General features: G+C 30.9%; 1 protein-coding gene across 1 annotated transcript in view; it reads right to left on the bottom strand.

Moving 5' to 3' along the window:
• Positions 1-16,060, bottom strand: part of LOC115883371 (CKLF-like MARVEL transmembrane domain-containing protein 4) — a 34,278-nt gene extending 18,218 nt beyond the window's left edge. Inside the window, exon 1 of the mRNA XM_030901738.1 lies at positions 15,736-16,060. Coding sequence (XP_030757598.1) covers positions 15,736-15,882 — 147 coding nt within the window. The 5' untranslated portion in view covers positions 15,883-16,060. The remainder of the gene's footprint in view (positions 1-15,735) is intronic.
• Between the last annotated feature and the right edge of the window lie 2,797 nt (positions 16,061-18,857).

Genomic DNA, 18,857 nt, shown 5'->3' with positions numbered 1-18,857 from the left:
GATTTTATGGAAAGCACTGTTCATTAAAATGTTGTATCCTATGGTATAGGGCTTGTTTCTCTCTACAATTTCCTGTTTCACCAATCAGTTTCAGAATACCGAATCACCCTGTATTATATGTAGATATATGTAAAAAATTTCGTTAAAATATTTCTTAAATTTGTCTCATCTTAAGTGATTTAGGCGATTCATTTATTTAAATAAATTTTTATACGTCTCCAGCCACTCAACTAAATTTATTTTTGGCAACATAACAGGATTTTCAGCCAAAATCGTTAAAATAAAATCTTTAAATTATTTTAACTAAGACAATTAATGTTACAGGAAGTAGTAAACAATAAGACAGTTATTTTATGAGATGTAAAACAGCTGAGATTGTCATAGTGTGTCTGATAGTTGGTAATTCATGTTTAAAATAAAATACAGATGATTATAAGCAAGTATGTTATTATCTATTTTTTGAGATTAGGTTCTAGTATTAACAAGCACATGGAAAAAATACAAAAAGGAGCTAAAAATACCCTCAAAAGGAAAATTCCACTTTTCCAACTCCCAGTGGATAAAATACTAAGAATGTACAAATTTGAGAAACATCTCGCTGTAGTAATGAGCAATAAAAATTTCGAAGTTTGTCAAAGAATTCCTAGAAACGCTGAACAAATTATGCAAAGAAATAAAGTCCTACTCTGGGTGCTTGCTCGCCAAGGGATAGAAGGCAATGAAAAAGCAAATGATCTAGCTAGTAAATGATATGAGCGAGTATAATCTAAAATTTATAATATGGGGCATAATATAATTTAAATACATTTATCAACCTGTTCTATAATATAATTATTTAGGTAGTCTAAAAATAGAGCAATTTTTCCACGTCACATCCATTCTAATGAAATTTTACATTGTTTACACTGCAATGCAAATATTTTTGAAAATGTAAAACAACCTTGGGTTTTATTATTTTTCTCCAAGTTTACTATAATAATATTAATACTTGTGTGTGTTTGTGATTCATTAAAATGAAGGTTTGAAAAATTTTCTATAGTCTGTTCAACGAGTCAGGGAAGATTTCGCCAGACGACATCCAAGAAATGACAGTCTATACAAGGTGTCCCATAAATAAGTGCAAGTATTTTAACTGGTAGTATAGTTCAACCCCAGAAACACGCCTATGAGGTTTCTTTCGCGAATTTTTTTTTTGAAAATCCGGAATTGGATAATTCGGACTTGATAATATGGCAACATAGGTAGTAGATTAAATTTACAAGAAAGAAAATCCAGAAAAGATCCAGTGGTTCTCAAAATTTGAGCAAAAAATCATTTTTTTTTAATTTTCAAAGTAAATAACTCCGTTATTTTGGACTTATTTGAAAAACGATAAAGAGAGAATATGTTTCTTTTATCGAGATCTACCACCTCTTAAAATACTTGCACTTATTTCTGGGACACTCTGTATATTATAATTAAACTATAACAATTTTTCTGTCAAATTTCATTATTTTACAGGTGGTTAATTTATTTTTTTTATATTATTATTGTATTATATCACTTTTTACCTATCCCTTCAAGTTTTCGTAGAAAATGCATTTTCTTATAATTTAGACCTCATTTATCAATATACCCATGGAATATTGACATTTTAGATTGTTTTTAAAGCAACAAATGTACAAATTGTACAGGCTAGTAATACCGTATGATCGAAAAAAAACGGCGTCCAGTTGGCTTGGAAATGACGATGACATTTCCCATATAATTTTACATATAAAATGACAGCGATCCTCATTTCATAGCCATCGTTGACGCCGTTTTTATTCGATCATACGGTATTATCGTTTTTAGCAAAATAATATTACTAGTCCATTTGTAGGCAAAGAGAAAACTATTTAAATCTTTATAAAAGTGTATACCATTAAATAAATATACCACCATTATTTCCGCCCAAATACTAATTAATTACATACTTAATTATGTTCGTTAATAAATTATTCTAAATAAATGTGGATTTGAATCAGAAATCAATATAATAGTAAGTTATGAAAATGAATGTCTGTTATAAACAAGCATTTGTCAAAAAATGAAATATCATTTTTAAGGAGTTCCTTTTTACCACATTATCTAATACACATACGAAATTCAGTTTTTTAGTATTTGGAGCAATTATTATTAATCAATGCAAACAGTCAATTAATGTAGTTTGAATACTGGAATCATATTAATTGATCCTCTTTAACAAATATTTAAACAGTTTTTTTTATTTTTTAATGAAATAAACAAACTATATCGACAATATTATAATCTGTGCTCTTTAAAAATTTGGTATATCTTTAAAAATAATCTAAAATGTCAGTATTCCATGGGTATATTGATAAATAAGTTCTAAATTACAAGAAAATGCATTTTCTGCGGAAACTTGAAGAATTAGGTAAAAAATGGTATAATACAATTTGATAGACAATTAAATTGTGCATCTGATTCTTATAAAATATACCGGGGGTTCCATTTAAATTAAACAAGTTGTTGCCGTTTAAAGCTAGTAATTATTTAAAATAAAATTTTAGACACTCTGTATAAGGTAGTATAATTTTTATTATTGCAACACAATAACTGATCAATAAATAAACTTCAGTACATATTTAGTATTAAAAACTTTAATACCCTTGGAGAAATGAAGCCTTAAAATTTTGACTGCAATTTCATAAAATTGAAAATAATTCAAAAACGGTAAGGTTTAAGTGTAATAAACCTTTATCAAATTTACCTTTATTTTAATCGTAGAAACTAAAAATGTAATAATATATAGGGTGTTCCATTTAAAAAAATACAACTTTGATATTTTTTATTTATTTGGGACACCCTGTATCTTGTAAAAATATTTTTAAATTGTAGCTCTAATAGTCCTTCAAAAAACCCAAAATTTACAATTTGTAAAAATCTAATCTTTTAGCTACAATACTCCGTGTCGTATGTGGTGAACAACCCTGTCCATATCTATGTATCCCAGTACTTCTTCTTGTCGGATCCATAGGATAGGTACCTGCTTAATGATATTCCCTAATTAGGTAAATTAATCCAATATCGCCTTAAATCGCTTTGGTACCACCGAAGTTTACTGTCTAGCGCTACGTAACAGTACTGTGACGTAAGGATGTCCTTTTATGAACAAGTGCGCGCCACCTACGATTCCGAATAACACCAATGAACAAACAGCAGATGCGTGGGTAGCATGGGTACCACCTAGCCTACGATTTTCTATGGTTTCAATTCATAGACATGTATTATTGAGTATTCGATTCATAGAATTATAATTTAGGTATATGAAATAAAATTTAGATAGTGGTTGATTTAGTTTCTTTTTTCATGCATATTTTGATTCTTATTTTTTGTTTAGAATGAAAGTACCAGAATCAGAAAGTGCGTTAATGACACTTTTGAAAAATTCAAAAAATCCTATTTAGTACCCCCCTCACCCGTCCCAAAAAAGTCTAGATCCTCCACTGCTTATGTGTAGTAAACCAATCAGTTAAATAAAATTGACACACATTTTAGTAAAATATGCCTCTTCAAGTTTCGGTAAAAACTTGAATTTTTGATATAGTAAGTTACTTTGAAAAATCTAAAAATGAATTGTGAAAGATTTTTTAAATTCACTCCCGAAAAGGTGTGAAATAAAATAAAAAAAATGAATAATAATGGTGAAATAAATTATTTTTTTCAGAATTTCGGTTAATTTTGATTTGAGCAAAAAAAGTATAGAGACCATTTTTATGTAAAATTGGACGCTCTACAACTTTTATTTGAACTTTTTTTTCTAATCCTTTCCGTTTCTCCGAAATTTAAAAAAAAATATTTTTTTTTAATTTATTACACCCCTTCTCGGGGGTGAATTTTATAAAAATCTTTCACAATTCATTTTTAGATCTTTCAAAGTAACTTATATGAAAAATTCAAGTTTTTACTAAAACTTCGTATTTGAAGGCCTATTTTATTGGACTAAAATGTACCTATACAGGGTGGCCCATCAAAAACGTTCCGCAAGGCATAACGGCCAGGGTAATTTTTTTTCAGAAAGTCCAAAAACACGTCAATTTTTTTGTGAGGGGGACAACTTTTGCCCCAAAAATGATTGCAAAATCTTCAACCCTCTAAGCGGGGATGTCATCCCCCAACTTTTTTCAAATGGGAAAGGGGGTCAAGTGGCGCCGCAATGAAAAGAGCTTTCTATTCTCTATATTTCCCCGCTTCGTTTTTGAAAATCGGTCGAGTCATTGAGAAAATATGAAGGATTGAAATTTGAAAAGTTTATTTAAACATTTATCAGAGTAAATGATAAGGATAAATTCCTTCGACTAATTTGCTGTTTTTTCTTATTATTTCTAGATGTTTACGCAAGTTTTCACTTGCCACAAGGTTGGACGATCAGGTGCGGTAGCTGCTAGATAGCTGTTCTGTGACTTGTGCGTTGAAGGTCTTCTCAATATTGTAACGTTTTTAGTTCGTTACATGTCTTTTTTATATATAATATATGATGTCTGGCCTATCATCACCGGATTCCCTCTCGTTCAGGCCGGACAGTTTATTTGACGCGTAATTTTTACGTTCCCTAGTCGCCAACCCTGTTATCGTTCGACACAACCCTGTTATTGCTCTGAGGAGGCGCTGTCAACATCGCTTCGGTCAACTGTCTCCGTGCTTAACCTTACTTTGTTTTGAGACGCTCTGTTGTATCCCAGCTTTTGGAAATGGTGATTATTTAAGTCTTGCTGTATAATCTGAATCAGCTGCTATTTCAAAGCGACAGGTAAAGATGAAATATTATCCTTTTAGATTCGATATTATTATTGAATATTTTTTGGGTAGAGTTACGGATGTCCCAACTTGTATTTGTGTTTTGCTGGCACGTTGGCGTCCCTTTTCTTTTGTCCTCCAGAATGTCACATGGAAGAAAGGACATGTTGTTTATTATTTATTGAGCTCTCGGAAGTATTTCGAGGTAGGTTTATTTTGTTTATTAGACCTTGTTTGGTTTTAAACAAGAGTTTCATATTTTTAGGGTCCAAGGTACGGACTGTGTCCAAGGTACGGACTATTTCCAAGGTACTGACTATTTCCAAGGTACGGACTGTGTCCAGGGTACGGACTGTGTCCAAGGTACGGACTATTTCCAAGGTACGGACTGTGTCCAAGGTACGGACTGTGTCCAAGGTACGGGTAGTGCCTTATGTACAGACATTATCTTATGTACAGATGTCCTGTGGACGAGTGGCCCCAGTAAGAACGATTTTTTTTACATCTAAGTGCCACAGCGTGGATGTAGCTTGAGTCCCATGCTGCTTCACTCCCATTTCTAAGCCTAGTCAGTAGCTACGGCTGTAGTGATTCACGGTGTCCTCAATCTGGCCCCTTTTGTTGTTTTGGCCAACAAGATGGCCGACAGACAGTACAGAGATGCTAGACCACCTCACGCTGCTACTGTTTGAAGCAAGGTTACATAAAAGAACAGCTAAGTGTATATTTAAGTTCTAGTTTTACATTTTAACAGCTAAAATATTTTCAGTCTTAAACAGTAACGTACATCTTAAGTAATATCGTACAGACTATGTTCAGTGGTTAGATTGTTAAGAACATTCATGTCGATATAATCTTTAAAATATAATTTAGATCTTAGGTTTCATTGCATTACATCTTGTAATGGTATTACCCTTGATTATGTATTATTACTTTTATAGATATTATTGCACTATTTTAATAGATGGATAATCAAACATAGATTCTAGAATCTACAGGTGTAACATCTTCGATTTAGCATCATATGGAATATATCAAATTAATTAAAGTAATGCTACATTTCATATTTTCTCTTAAACTTTACATGTCCTGTATTTTATCGTAGTTGTTTTCATTGATATTTAGTACGACTTCTACCACCACTTTCTTTGACATATAACCACTATATATTTACTAGAACTCTACAATGTCATGTATCAGCAAAGAACGTCATGAATAAATATAGTCATTAGTTTTAAGTATTACACAACTGTGTTTTCTTTCTCTGTACATGCCTGGCGCCCAATATCTATTTTTTGTTTATTGTTCTTAATTAGTTTTCTTTCCAGTGAAATACCTTATCCACGACTGCTCTCCGATGAAAAGCTGCCGTTCGCAGTGGTAGTTGTTTAAAAAACGCTACAATATCGTTAAACTTTTTAACAATTATGGTGTACTCACTTGCAGAAAAAGACGAAATAATCGAACTTTATTTTAAAAATAATGAATGTGGCAATTGGGTTGTGCAGATATTCAATGAATGCCATCCTGACAAACACCTTTATGGCAAAATTGTTCGCGAGTTAAGAGCAAAATTTCGCGAAACTGGTTCCGTTATGAATAAAAAGAGGTAGAGGGAAAATCCTGTAGTAAATGAAGCTATGGAGTACGCTGAGTACAAGAAAATTAGCCAATGAGACCTGCGTGAATCGTACACGTATCCAAAGGATATTAAAAAAACACGTTCCACCCGTACAAAATTCAGTTGGTACAAGAACCCAACGAAGACGATTTTGATCGTCGCTTACAATTTTGTGAAACTATGAGTGAACGAGTGGCGAATGATAATAATTTCCTATTCAATGTATGTTTTTCGGATGAGTGTATTTTCTTTTTGAATGGTGTAGTCGGTGTACACACAAAAAAAGAAATACTTCATTGATGTAAACATATTTTCTCAAATTTTTTTACTAAATTTAAATAAACGGATACTTTTTTCAAGTATATATGTTTTGTTTAAATATATGCATTTGCTTAAAAGCAAAATAATAATTTTTCATTATATTTTCTTAATTTAAAATAATATTTTTGTTTAGAAACTCTGATAGTATTAATTAAAGTTTTAAATATAATGCTTCCAAAATAAGTTACATTTTCTATTTAAAATACCAGTCTATATTTCAATGAACTTTATTAGGTTTCGATCAAGAAAAATAAAATATTATTTTAAGAATCTTATATATTTCATTTAAAACAAATCTTTGCCTTAATTGTTTAGTATAAGATAACAATATTATTCAAATAAAAATAACCAAGGAATTAAAACAGAGTTTTTCTTAAAATAAAAATATTTTAGACATTTTGAAACTACTATGTTTCTGTTTAAATATATTTTGCTGCACAAACCAATTAAAAAATAAACATATTTACTAGGATTAAAATTTTTTTTTTGTTAATTTTGTCTTGAGAATTAGCAAATTTCATTTCACCCCTTCCCATCACTTGTTTTCTAAACCTGCTTCAGGTGGCCGGTAATCGGTATTTTATAGTTGAGTTTTGAGTTGAACAGTTGCTTGATAGGACGCGGTAGGGGTGTTGCATGGGTGTTGCTGTTGCGTTTGGTGCCGTGGTGCGAGTTATTAATTATGGAAAAAAAGTTAGTAGTTAAAAAGTAAGTAAAATACTATAATAAATAAAAAAAATTAATACTCTTTTTACTCAGCTGAACTCGCTTTTGAATTTACATAAGCAAAAACCAAAAATAATTATTTTTTAGTCGACTTCAACAAGATGAGTACAATTCTTTGGCTGCTAAAATAGTGCTCCTTTTCCCACAAAGCCAATATGAGTGTATTACTGTCCCACTGTGAAAAGAGCATGTAGTCCATTTCACAAGACAGTTATGGCTAAGGGCAAACTAGTGAATCACTGCAGAAATATTTTATTTAGATCTGGTGATACCCAAAAACAAAGAAAAAGGCCAGATGACGAAGACTTTTGGTATTGTCCCGAAACAAAAAATAGATAATTTAGAAGGTATAGCATTAAAATAGTAAAATTTAGTTAAAATTAACAGAAAGCAATCATTTTTAGATACATTTAAAGAAGAAATTGCATAGCTGCAACATAATACCGAGCCATGGAATAAAGTAATGGAATATTGGGCTCGAACCTGGGAAGTTCGATCCACATCATGTGACATGTCATCCTCAGTGTCGCAATACCTTGAACAATGACCAAACCAATGTTTATGCTGTACATACTAAAAATAAACTTTTAACAGAGATATTTTTGCCTTACTTTAAGAATTTTATTTTACTCAAATGAAACAAAAAGAAAATTGTTCGGAAAATTGAAAAGTCTCAAATTTAAAAATATATTTATTCAGACTGAGTAAAAACTATTGTCGCTTCAATTCGTCCGTATCTTAAAACAAACTTTTACCATTGTATATCATATACAAGACTTTTACTAATATTCATTTTGAGAAATAAGTTACTCAAATGCAGATTAAATATACTTTAATCAAGAAAACCATTATAATAACTTTAAATTCGAGGCATTTCAAACAGAGTAAATGCAATTTTTATTGTAGAATTAGTTTATTTTCGCTTTAAATGATTTGATATCTTAAAACAACAATCGTTTGTGTCTTAGATATAGTAATACTAAATATTTAAATCTAAAATTTTTATTCTTGTTTTATAAAATAAATCATTCATTAGGAGAATATTGCAGCATTAAATTTATCATTCTAAATAATTAGTATAAATATATATTTCTTTGCGTATATACAAAGTTAAGATTTATTCTATTTGAGTATAAAATGTTCAAAATAAGAATATTCTTTTTTGTGTGTAGTTAATCGGCACAACTGTCGGTACTGGGCTGAGGACAACCCCAGGGTTTTTCATGAGGTGCACACACAAAACCCTCAGAAATTGAACGTGTGGGCTGGTATTTTTGGAAATTCTATTGTAGGTCAGTTTAACGATATTGAGAAGAACTTCAACGCACAAGTCACAGAACAGCTATCTAGCGGTGGCAAGTGAAAAAACGCGTAAACATCTGGAAATAATAAGAATAAAACTCAAATTGGTCGAAGGAATTTATCCTTATCATTTACTCTGATAAATGTTTAAAAATAAACTTTTCAAATTTCAATCTTTCATATTTTCTCAATGACTCTACCGATTTTCAAAGACGAGGCGGGGAAATATAGAGAATAGAGAGCTCTTTTCATTGCGGCGCCACTTAACCCCCTTACCATTTGAAAAAAATTGGGGGATGACACCCCCGCTTAGAGGGTTGAAGATTTTGCAATCATTTTTGGGGTAAAAGTTGCCCCCCTCACAAACAAAATTGACGCGTTTTTGGATTTTTTGAAAAAAATAATACCCTAGCCGTTATGCCTCGCGGAACGTTTTCGATGGGCCACCCTGTATATGATCTAGGATAGGTACGCACTAATAGTCAAATATGGCAGTACGCGGTACTGATAACCGCGTCGTTTCCTATTAAAATACACCGGCTGTACTTCCTGAAGAGGTAGTTCCCCGCCCAGTCGTCGCTAGATCTGGGTCAAAGTGGTACCGTTAAAGTTAAACCCATCTTCACCAAGGTGGTACCAACGACTGTGGTACTCTTTAAGGTACTAAGGCGAGTCTTCACTTTCTAAACTGCCTCGAACTCGTTGTTTACCATCATTATTTACGCTCATTACTTTTGTTTTGGTCAGATTTTTAGTAAAAAAAATCTCAAAACTGATTCATTTCAAAATTGAGGATAAGTATGAACCAATCGCGTATAAAGTGGGTGTAAGAATACAGTTTAATAGTCAAGAGGTCATAAAAAAGGAATTTATATTTTTAAATGCAAAAATAATTATTTGTAATGTTTATTTATAGAGGTTTACGTTACGTAATTAAACTTTTAGTTATTATATTCCATCATATTGTTGTATAGCGTTTTCAAAGGCTATTACGACATCGTTTTTTTTTCGTTCTTATGTCTTGATATATGATTTCGATTTAAGATATTATTGCATAAAAATATAAAAATTAGAATCCATAAATGGCATTAATAATTTAATAATAGATACTTCCAAGCGATTCCTGGTAATGGTAATGGTCGTTATAAAACCGAAACGTCTTAATATTTGATGAGGTACACAGCTGGAAATGTTTCTTAGGAAGTCAAGGACAAAATATCGATATCTATCTTTAATTTCGCATGGATTTACTAAATGACAGTAGTTATATTTTTTTATTTGACTTTTTTACTTAATGTAGAATTAATATATAATATTTATACCTTTTCTAGGACACAAGAATCCATACAAAACCAATATTAATAAAAATATTACTTTTTTTTAAACAAGTTATATTTTTTCGCACTAAACCATAGAGAAGACCGAAAAAAGAATTAATATTTTTCTATGTAGTAAACATAGACAAGTTTAGGACTACTAAACTAGGAAATGACTTTTGAGGAGAATCTCTTAGAAGCGCTATGTGCCACAAAGAGATGACTTTGTAATATATACAGGGTGTCCCAGAAACAAGTGCAATAAGTACTTTTAAATAAGTCCAAAATAACGGAGTTACTTTACTTTGAAAATTTCCAAAAAAAAACGATTTTTTGCTAAAATTTTGAGAACCGCTAGATCTTTTCTGGATTTTCCTTCTTGTAAATTTAATCTAATGCCTATGTTGCTATATTATCAACAAATTATGTTTTTTAATTAATAACTTTTTAAAAAAAATTCGAATTTTCAAAAAATTTTTTTGCGAAAAACACCTCACAGGCGTTGAACTATACTACCAGTTAAAATACTTGCACTTATTTATGGGACACTCTGTATGTACAACGCATGTAAACAAAGCAAAAACTACAATGCCTTACTTATAACTGATTAATTAATTATTTTATTGATAGTTTTTCGTTCAAAAATTTGTAAATGCATTTCTTTAGGTTTCTGCAGTTACAAATACAAATAATTTTAATTTGTATTAGATACAATGTAGTGTATAATGCACCTTTTTTATATGTTTTTGCCATGTACCTAGGTACCTACTAATGAATACCTTAAAGGAATGTCTTGTAATCTAAATATATATGGTTTGCCTAACACTATTAAACTGGTTTCAAACAACAAAAATATAGAACAAATACCTTTTCAGACCATTGATATAGAATTCTATTCATATGTATAATATAATCATAATAGAAAATATATTCATTGACATATCAAAATATATTTGTCTAAAATTAATTTAAATTATCACTTACATAATTATTCTTTAAAAAAAAACTCCGGTCCTACACAAAGAACACACGGACATTTATGGTTCTGCTACTGGAACAACCGTTAGATAGAGTTAATGACAGTATACCAACTCATGGCACACTAGATTTACAGTTTTGATTTTAATTAACTCTTTCATCAAAGCGTTTGTGGCATTAAATTGAATTTTTTTAATATCAAACAAAACCCAAGATGCATGTAATAACATTCTTTAAAGATACACTCTCATAGACATAAGTAAACGTAGAGATTTTTTGATACGACGTCACGGTTTCGTTAACGTCTAGCAATGTTGTCACATTTCGCAAAATTTGTCAATTGAATAAACAACCCAACATACACAAGCAAAATGTAAACAAACCGTTTGTTTATTTATAGCGTTTCACTTGACCATAGACTTGATATAATTCTTGTGTTTCAAGATTTGTCAAAGTCATTGGTGTAGTTTCAAAATCATTATAACAGAAAGACTGGTAAATAAATAAATATTTCTATTTACGCCAAAATGGTTTAAGAATTACCTAAATTAAAAATTAAATGACGTGATATAAAATATAAATATCTCCAGAAAAATTAAACAGAACCTAATAGTATAGTAACAAATAATGTACCTTAAATCAAAGATATCTCTCCTTAACTAGTTGTAGAATAATCCTTAAAAAAAGAGTTGTAGAATATTTCGAATTTTACCACTTTACTGCATTTTCATTATAATTATAATTACTTTCTTTTTGTCATTTTTGTTGCTCTATCAACAGAGCATGTAGCAAAACAAAGGAATACCGACTTTTACTCTTTATTCCACTTAATAATTTTGTCGTTCTTTTGTTATATTTAATGAAGTATCAAAAAAAGAAGAAAGTTTTATATAGTTCAAATTGTACCATACGATCGAGAAAAAAAACGGCGTCAAAGACGGCTGGCGAATGACAATCGACGATAATTTTGACGAGGTCAAGCCCTAGATGTCATTTACTTAGCCCGCACTCTTCTTTATTTTTTAATGGCGCTGACGCTTACTGTCAGCTTACTTTTACTCCGAATAGAATATGCTGTTTTTTTCCAAACGCCACAAGTACGTTGTTAAACAATTTCAAACGTCCCAAATAATATAAAAAGATTTAAAAGTCATACCTTGTATGTAATTATACCGTATGATCGAAAAAATCGGCTATGAAATAAAGATCGCTGTCATTTTATACATATGTAAATTTATATGGAAAATGTCATCGATCGTCATTTCCCAGCCAACTGGACGCCGGTTTTTTTTTCGATCATACGGTATACAGGGTGGCGCACCTCACTGGCCTCGGTTGATTATACGAAAACGGAAAGATGTAGAAACAAAATATTTTATGGGTATATGTGGGGAGACAATGTGCACAATTTAAAATTATTTTGAAATATACAGGGTGTTTCAGAACTAAGATCCATACCAAAGTTATATTTTTTCTTATGGCACACCCGGTATTTTTTTTCATTTTTGGATTCTTGGGCCCAAAAAAAGGCATTTATTATAAGGGTTAAATATGTTTAAAATCTTTAGTTTTTGAGATATTTAAAGATATTTAAATTTGCATGCTACAATAGAATAGACTATTAACACCCTGTACATTACTTTTCAGAATTAATTCTTATGATGAGTTTAAAGGTAGAGAAATAATCTGTACTGAAAAATGGTATTGGTTCTTTAAATTTATACAGGGCTATCAAAAGTTGCTGATCTATTTTAAGGATATATTTTATATAAAAAATTTGTTATTTCAAATGTAATACCCTGTATTTTTTAAAATAAATCGAAGCAGATTCAAATGCTCTTTCAAACTATATTAGGGTTTCCTATTTAGCTCAGATTTTGAATAAAAAGCGATTTTTAATTAAAATTGTAATCAAGATGGCTGGTGTCGCCATGGCAATTTTCTAGTGACAGTAACTATTTTCAAAGTCGACATTAGTTTATGGATATTATTATTTATAATTTATAACAGTTTACTGAAATTTACCTACAATAGTTTAATAAGTAAGTATTCATTATTTTATCAAGAAAAATAAAGCAGTATCTGTTGGCGGAACGAATAGATATGTTACTAGTGATATTATTTTGTGAGGAAAATTGCTTTTCGGGCTTATGCTCAAAGATATCCAAATAGGAATCTTCCTGATAAGAGTTTCTTTGAAAAACTTCTTGTCCTATAAGCCTGGTAGTGTGGTTTATAAAAAACTACTAGGCAGAAACCTGTCGTTGGAAGTGAAGAAAATGAATTTGCCGTAATTGGCTCTTTTATAGAAAATCCATGTATCTACAAGTCATTGTAAAATAATTCAAAGACTACTTCTTCGTTTTTCTTGATAGAATAATAAACACATATTTAATAAATATTATTTATTAAACTATTGTAAGTAAATTAAATAAAAGTAAACTGGTATAAATTTAAATTAATCCATAAACTAATTTCGATTTTGAAAATAGCTACTAACTGCCACTAGAAACTTGCCATGACAACACTAGCCATCTTGATTACAGTTTTATTGAAAAATCGCTTTTTATTCAAAATCTGAGCCAGATAGGTATAGGAAACCCTAATATAGTTTGAAAGAGCATTTAAATCTGCTTCGACTTATTTAAAAAAATACATAGTGTTGCATTTGAAATAACGAAGTTTTTATGTAAAATAAATATTTAAAATAGACCAGCAATTTTTCATACCCCTGTATACATTTAAGGAAGGAATAACATTTTTCTGTAAAGTTTATTTCTCTACCTTTAAACTCAGCACAAGAACTAATTCTGAAAAGTAATGTACAGGGTATTAATAATCTATTTTATTGTAGCATGCAAATTTAAATATCTTTCAATATCTCAAAAACCAAAGATTTTAAACATATTTAACCCTTATAATAAATACCTTTTTTTGAGCCCAAGAATCCAAAAATGAAATAAAATACCGGGTGTTCCATAAGAAAAAATATAACTTTGGTATGGATCTTAGTTCTGAAACACCCTGTACGTTTCAAAATAATTTTAAATTGTGCACATTACCTCCCCACATATACACATAAAATATTTTGTTTCTACATCTTTCCGTTTTCGTATAATCAACCGAGGCGAATGAGGTGCGCCACCCTGTATATCAGTTTAATAATATATTTTCGTACTTTTATGCTTAGTGTTAATTTCTGACAAGTTTCATGTCAATTTTTAGTAAATAACATCTAGAGATCGATCTCGTCAAAATTATCAACAAATGCCATTCCCCAGCAGTCTTTGACGCCGTTTTTTTGATTATATGGTATTTTAATCGATTTTTAAATAAAAATGGTGTTCCAGCAGCAAAATAAAACACTAATTCACCACACTATACAAAAACACTTTATTTTATATATACAGGGTGGTCCGAATTGTATTCCGGAAACTTCGGCAGCATATTCTGCAAATAAAAATAAGTCAAAAAGTTCGTATGTCCTAAAATGCTTAGTTTCGGAGATACAGGGTGTAGAAGTTTCATTTTTATTTCGATTTTTCTCAAATAATTTACGAAGTAACATCAATATTTGGATAAAAATTGGTGTCTGGGAGTTTATTGACACGATAAATTTGGGATTTTCACGTCAATGTGACCCCTACTTGTAGAGGGCGCAACCTACATATGTTTTAACTGGTTTGAAGAGTAATAACTCTTCGTCCGTACCTGTATAAAACTACTGAGTAAAAAAATATACATTTACAACTTTTTTTTACATAAAAAAGGTCTCTTGGTAAAAATCGCTACGAGTACTTATATACCTGTTGTATATATCAAAACCTGTCATCATTGACATAAATTAAACATGTTGATACTAAATAGTTATTAGACTAAAATCATAAATTTGAACTTTTTTGTGCCAAAAGTTCAACAGAAACTGTTTAATCATAATTTTTTTGCAGAAAAATTTATGATTAATTTAAAAAAATAAAAATTTATTATTTCGGTCCAATAACTACACTAAACGTGTGCTTATTTTTTGTCAATAATGGCATGTATTGACTATTTCCATTCTAAAAATCCTGAGAAGGGTTGCTCGTAGCAATTTTTACCAAGAGACAATTTTTACGTAAAAAGTCATGGAAATGTATATTTTTTTAGTCAGTAGTTTTATACAGGTACGGACGAAAAGTTATTACTCTTCAAAACAATCAAAACGCATGTAGGAGGCGCCCCCTGCAAATAGGAGTCATTTTGACATCAAAATCAAATTTCTCGTGCCACAAAACTACCAATTTTCATCAAAATATTGACGTTACTTCAGAAATGATTTAGAAAAAATCGAGAAATAAAAATGAAACTTCTACACCCTGTATCTCCGAAACTAAGTATTTTAGGACATACATTTATACGAACTTTTTTACTTATTTTTATCTGCAGAATATGCTGTCGAAGTTTCCGGAATACAGTTCCGACCACCCTGTATATGCCAACACGGTTTTAGTCAAGCGCAAAAAAATAAAACAGTTTGGTGTATTGTCCTGAATTAGTGTTTTATTTTGCCAAAAAATCTTGCATTTTTCTCGGTAAAATCGCGAATTCCATCACACTACGAACATATGTTATGTACACGCTCAACATTCACATATTACGAGTACCCAGTACCCACACCAAACATGGTACCCGCTTAATATACGCGCTACTTACAAACTCCGCTATTTTCAACAGTCCGGGCGTCGTCTTGAAGTAGTCGATGTTGATCTTAATCCAAGCCAGGGGTTGATCGGCCCCTTTGTTGGGGGCTGCGTTGTTATTTGGGGCTTCCTGCACCGTTACCACTGTCTCCGTCATCATTTAAAGCGAAAAAAACTCTTTTCTCTACCGTAAAAACACCTGTTGTTTTAGATGCCAGTGGCGCGCGTATACTATCGATAATTTGCAGGAAAAATACTACTGCGGTGAACGTACGGTTAGGATAGCGCGGAGCGACTAGCAGGAAGGTGCGAGCGGAGATCTGATGGGGGGACACTTTTAACACAAACGCAGTTACCGCTTTGCCCACTATACCTATACCTATGTCAACCTATGTCTATCGCTCTTTAGTCGTTTTGATGTTGATGCTGGTGTTTGATGTGGACACACTTTGGAATCACGTCGACAATTAACTGAATCCGGAGTTTAACCATAGTTTTTTTATTGCAAATAATTAATCTTCATACAATTTTATGACACCCGTATTTTTTTATTTTACTATCATTATATTATATTTATATTGAATTTCAAATTTACACTTTTGCAATCTCTGACATCACCCATCAAAAAGTGTCACGGTTTGCCACCAGGTACAAAGGTAAATAAAAACAATTTTTCTAAATCTATACTAATAGATAAAATTCTTAAGTGACTGACATACTGATTAATCACGATCCTGCTCAAACCACTCAACGTAAGAAGCTCAATTTTGACATACAGATTGATTCTAGGGTGTAGAGATTCGATAAGAAGGGATTTTTCGAAATTCCAGTTCCATAAGAGGGTCCATCAAATATTACAATATTTTTTATTTAAAAAACGGTCAAGTTTCCGAAAAAAACGTTTAAACGCGTATATTTTATTTTGTTTTTTACATATTTTAAGATTTTTTAAAAATATATACAGGGTGTTTCGAAAAATCTGGTCATTGATTAATCACGATCCTGCTTAAAGCGCTTGACGTAAAAAGCTGATTTTTGGAAAACGGATTGACTTTAGGGTGTAGAGGTTCGATAAGAAGGGATTTTTCGAAACTCGAATTCTAAGGGGGTGAAACTATCCCTCAAATATTAAAATATTTTTTATTTAAAAACCGGTGAGTTTTTTGTTGTTTTACATATTTTAAGATTTTTTATAAATTTATACAGGGAGTTTCATAAAATATGACCAATGAATAATCACGATTCTGCTTAATTACATGACGTTTAAAGCTGATTTTTGGCAAACCGATTGACTGTGGGGTGTAGAGGTTCGATAAGGAGGGGTTTCTCGAATCTCAAATTCCCAGAAGGTGAAAACGCCCCTCAAATATTACAATATTTGTTATTTAAAAAACAGTTCGTCTTTCGGGAAAACGCTTGGACAAGCATAATTTATTTGTTTTTTTTACATATTTGGAATTTTTTTAAAAAATCATACAGGGTGTTCCAAAAAGTTGGGTAACTTCTTAACCACGATTCTGCTTAAACTGCTTGACGTAAAACGCTTATTTTTGACAAACGGATTTTTCGAAAGTCAAATTCCAACGAGATGAAACTACCCCTCAAATATTACCAAGTTATATAATAATATCGCCATATTGTTTTTTCTCATGCTGACATAAATGTGAGAAAATTTGATCCAGTTTGTATGTTAATGGAAATTCTTGCTTTGCTTAAGATCATCACCATTACAAATGATTAATTCGACGCGAACGAAGTCGCTGGTACACGCTAGTATATTTTAAAGTAGATATAAAATTAATTGTAAAATAAAACTTATGGAACTTACGTTAAAATGATCTTCACAGCAAAATCTCGTAGTTTTGCTGATATATTGTTGTCTTGCCGCTTCAAAACAGGCTCTTCGACGGCTTTCATCCAAAGGAACAGTTATAAAAACTTTTTCTGGAGAGCCTTCAGAGTTATTTAGACAGCCCTTCGCAAAACCAACACTAACACCCTTCATTACAAAAATAATAAAGAGGGTATAATAAAACAAAATTGAAAACTCAAAGTATTTAACGCCAAACGCAAAATCCACAAAATAAAAAAACTTTGGTAGTGTTTAGTGCTTCGATAAAAATGGCAGTAACTTGTTAATTATAAAAATTTAATAATACGACTAGGAATTTTTGCTACAGGGCGAAAAGAGTAAAAAAAGGCGTAATGGAAGGTCAAAAAATTACGAAGTTTTATAAAAGGACTTTACAGGTATATTTTTTTATTTATGAAGAGTTTATAGCTCTTATGGACCCCAAACGTTAACAAATTACTGTCGAACAATCATTTATCTCCCGCTAATATGTCAAAGCTCAATCAACATTCCTAAATAATCAAATAATCAGGGATAAATTAGATAAGACTGCAAAACTCAAAGAGAACGACACAAGTGGCAAATATCTTTAACAGTATTAAATAATATGATAATATGCGAAAAAAACGTATTCAACTTCAACAAAAGAAACCATAATACACACCTCACACAAAATTTCGCAACACTTATACAGGGTGTTTCAAAACAAATGCGAAAAACTTTAGGGGGTGATTCCTTGTTCAAAATAAAGGGTAGTTTGCTTTATAAACGTTGGGTCAAAAGTCAACCATTAGGGAGATATCGCGGTACAAAGATGGCGGAAAAATAATGTTTTTATTTTTTATCTTGAAAACGAAAAGAGATAGACTATTGAAATTTTATGGAAGCATTACTGTTATGAAAACACACTTTCTTCAATTTTTTCACTTTTTTAAAATGAGTGGAAGGGGTTGAAATAAACTACCCCTATCATTCTTGTTAACGAAATTTAAAGAAAAATCTTATCAAACACATGCAAATGCTTTAATTTGGATAGTTTAGTTTGTTTAGAAACTTTTTTATCTCTTGTGTTTCTTTGATAAAACTCACCGATTTGAAATTAAAAAATAAAATGTAAAGCATTACATGTCAGGACAAAAACATTTTTAGATTAAGAATCTAGTGATAATAACGATAATAATAATCATCTAGATAATAACGTATTGCAGTAGAGTAATGTCAAATAAAATAATATTAGGAACATACCTAAAAAGTAACAGCGGCCGACTAGATGTTTTCCTAAA

This window comes from Sitophilus oryzae, unplaced genomic scaffold (assembly GCF_002938485.1).
Source record: "Sitophilus oryzae breed Bouriz unplaced genomic scaffold, Soryzae_2.0 scaffold_1870_pilon_pilon, whole genome shotgun sequence".
Lineage (NCBI taxonomy): Eukaryota > Metazoa > Arthropoda > Insecta > Coleoptera > Curculionidae > Sitophilus > Sitophilus oryzae.
Note: the sequence above shows the minus strand (reverse complement) of the source record. Positions and strands in the feature narration are given on the sequence as shown.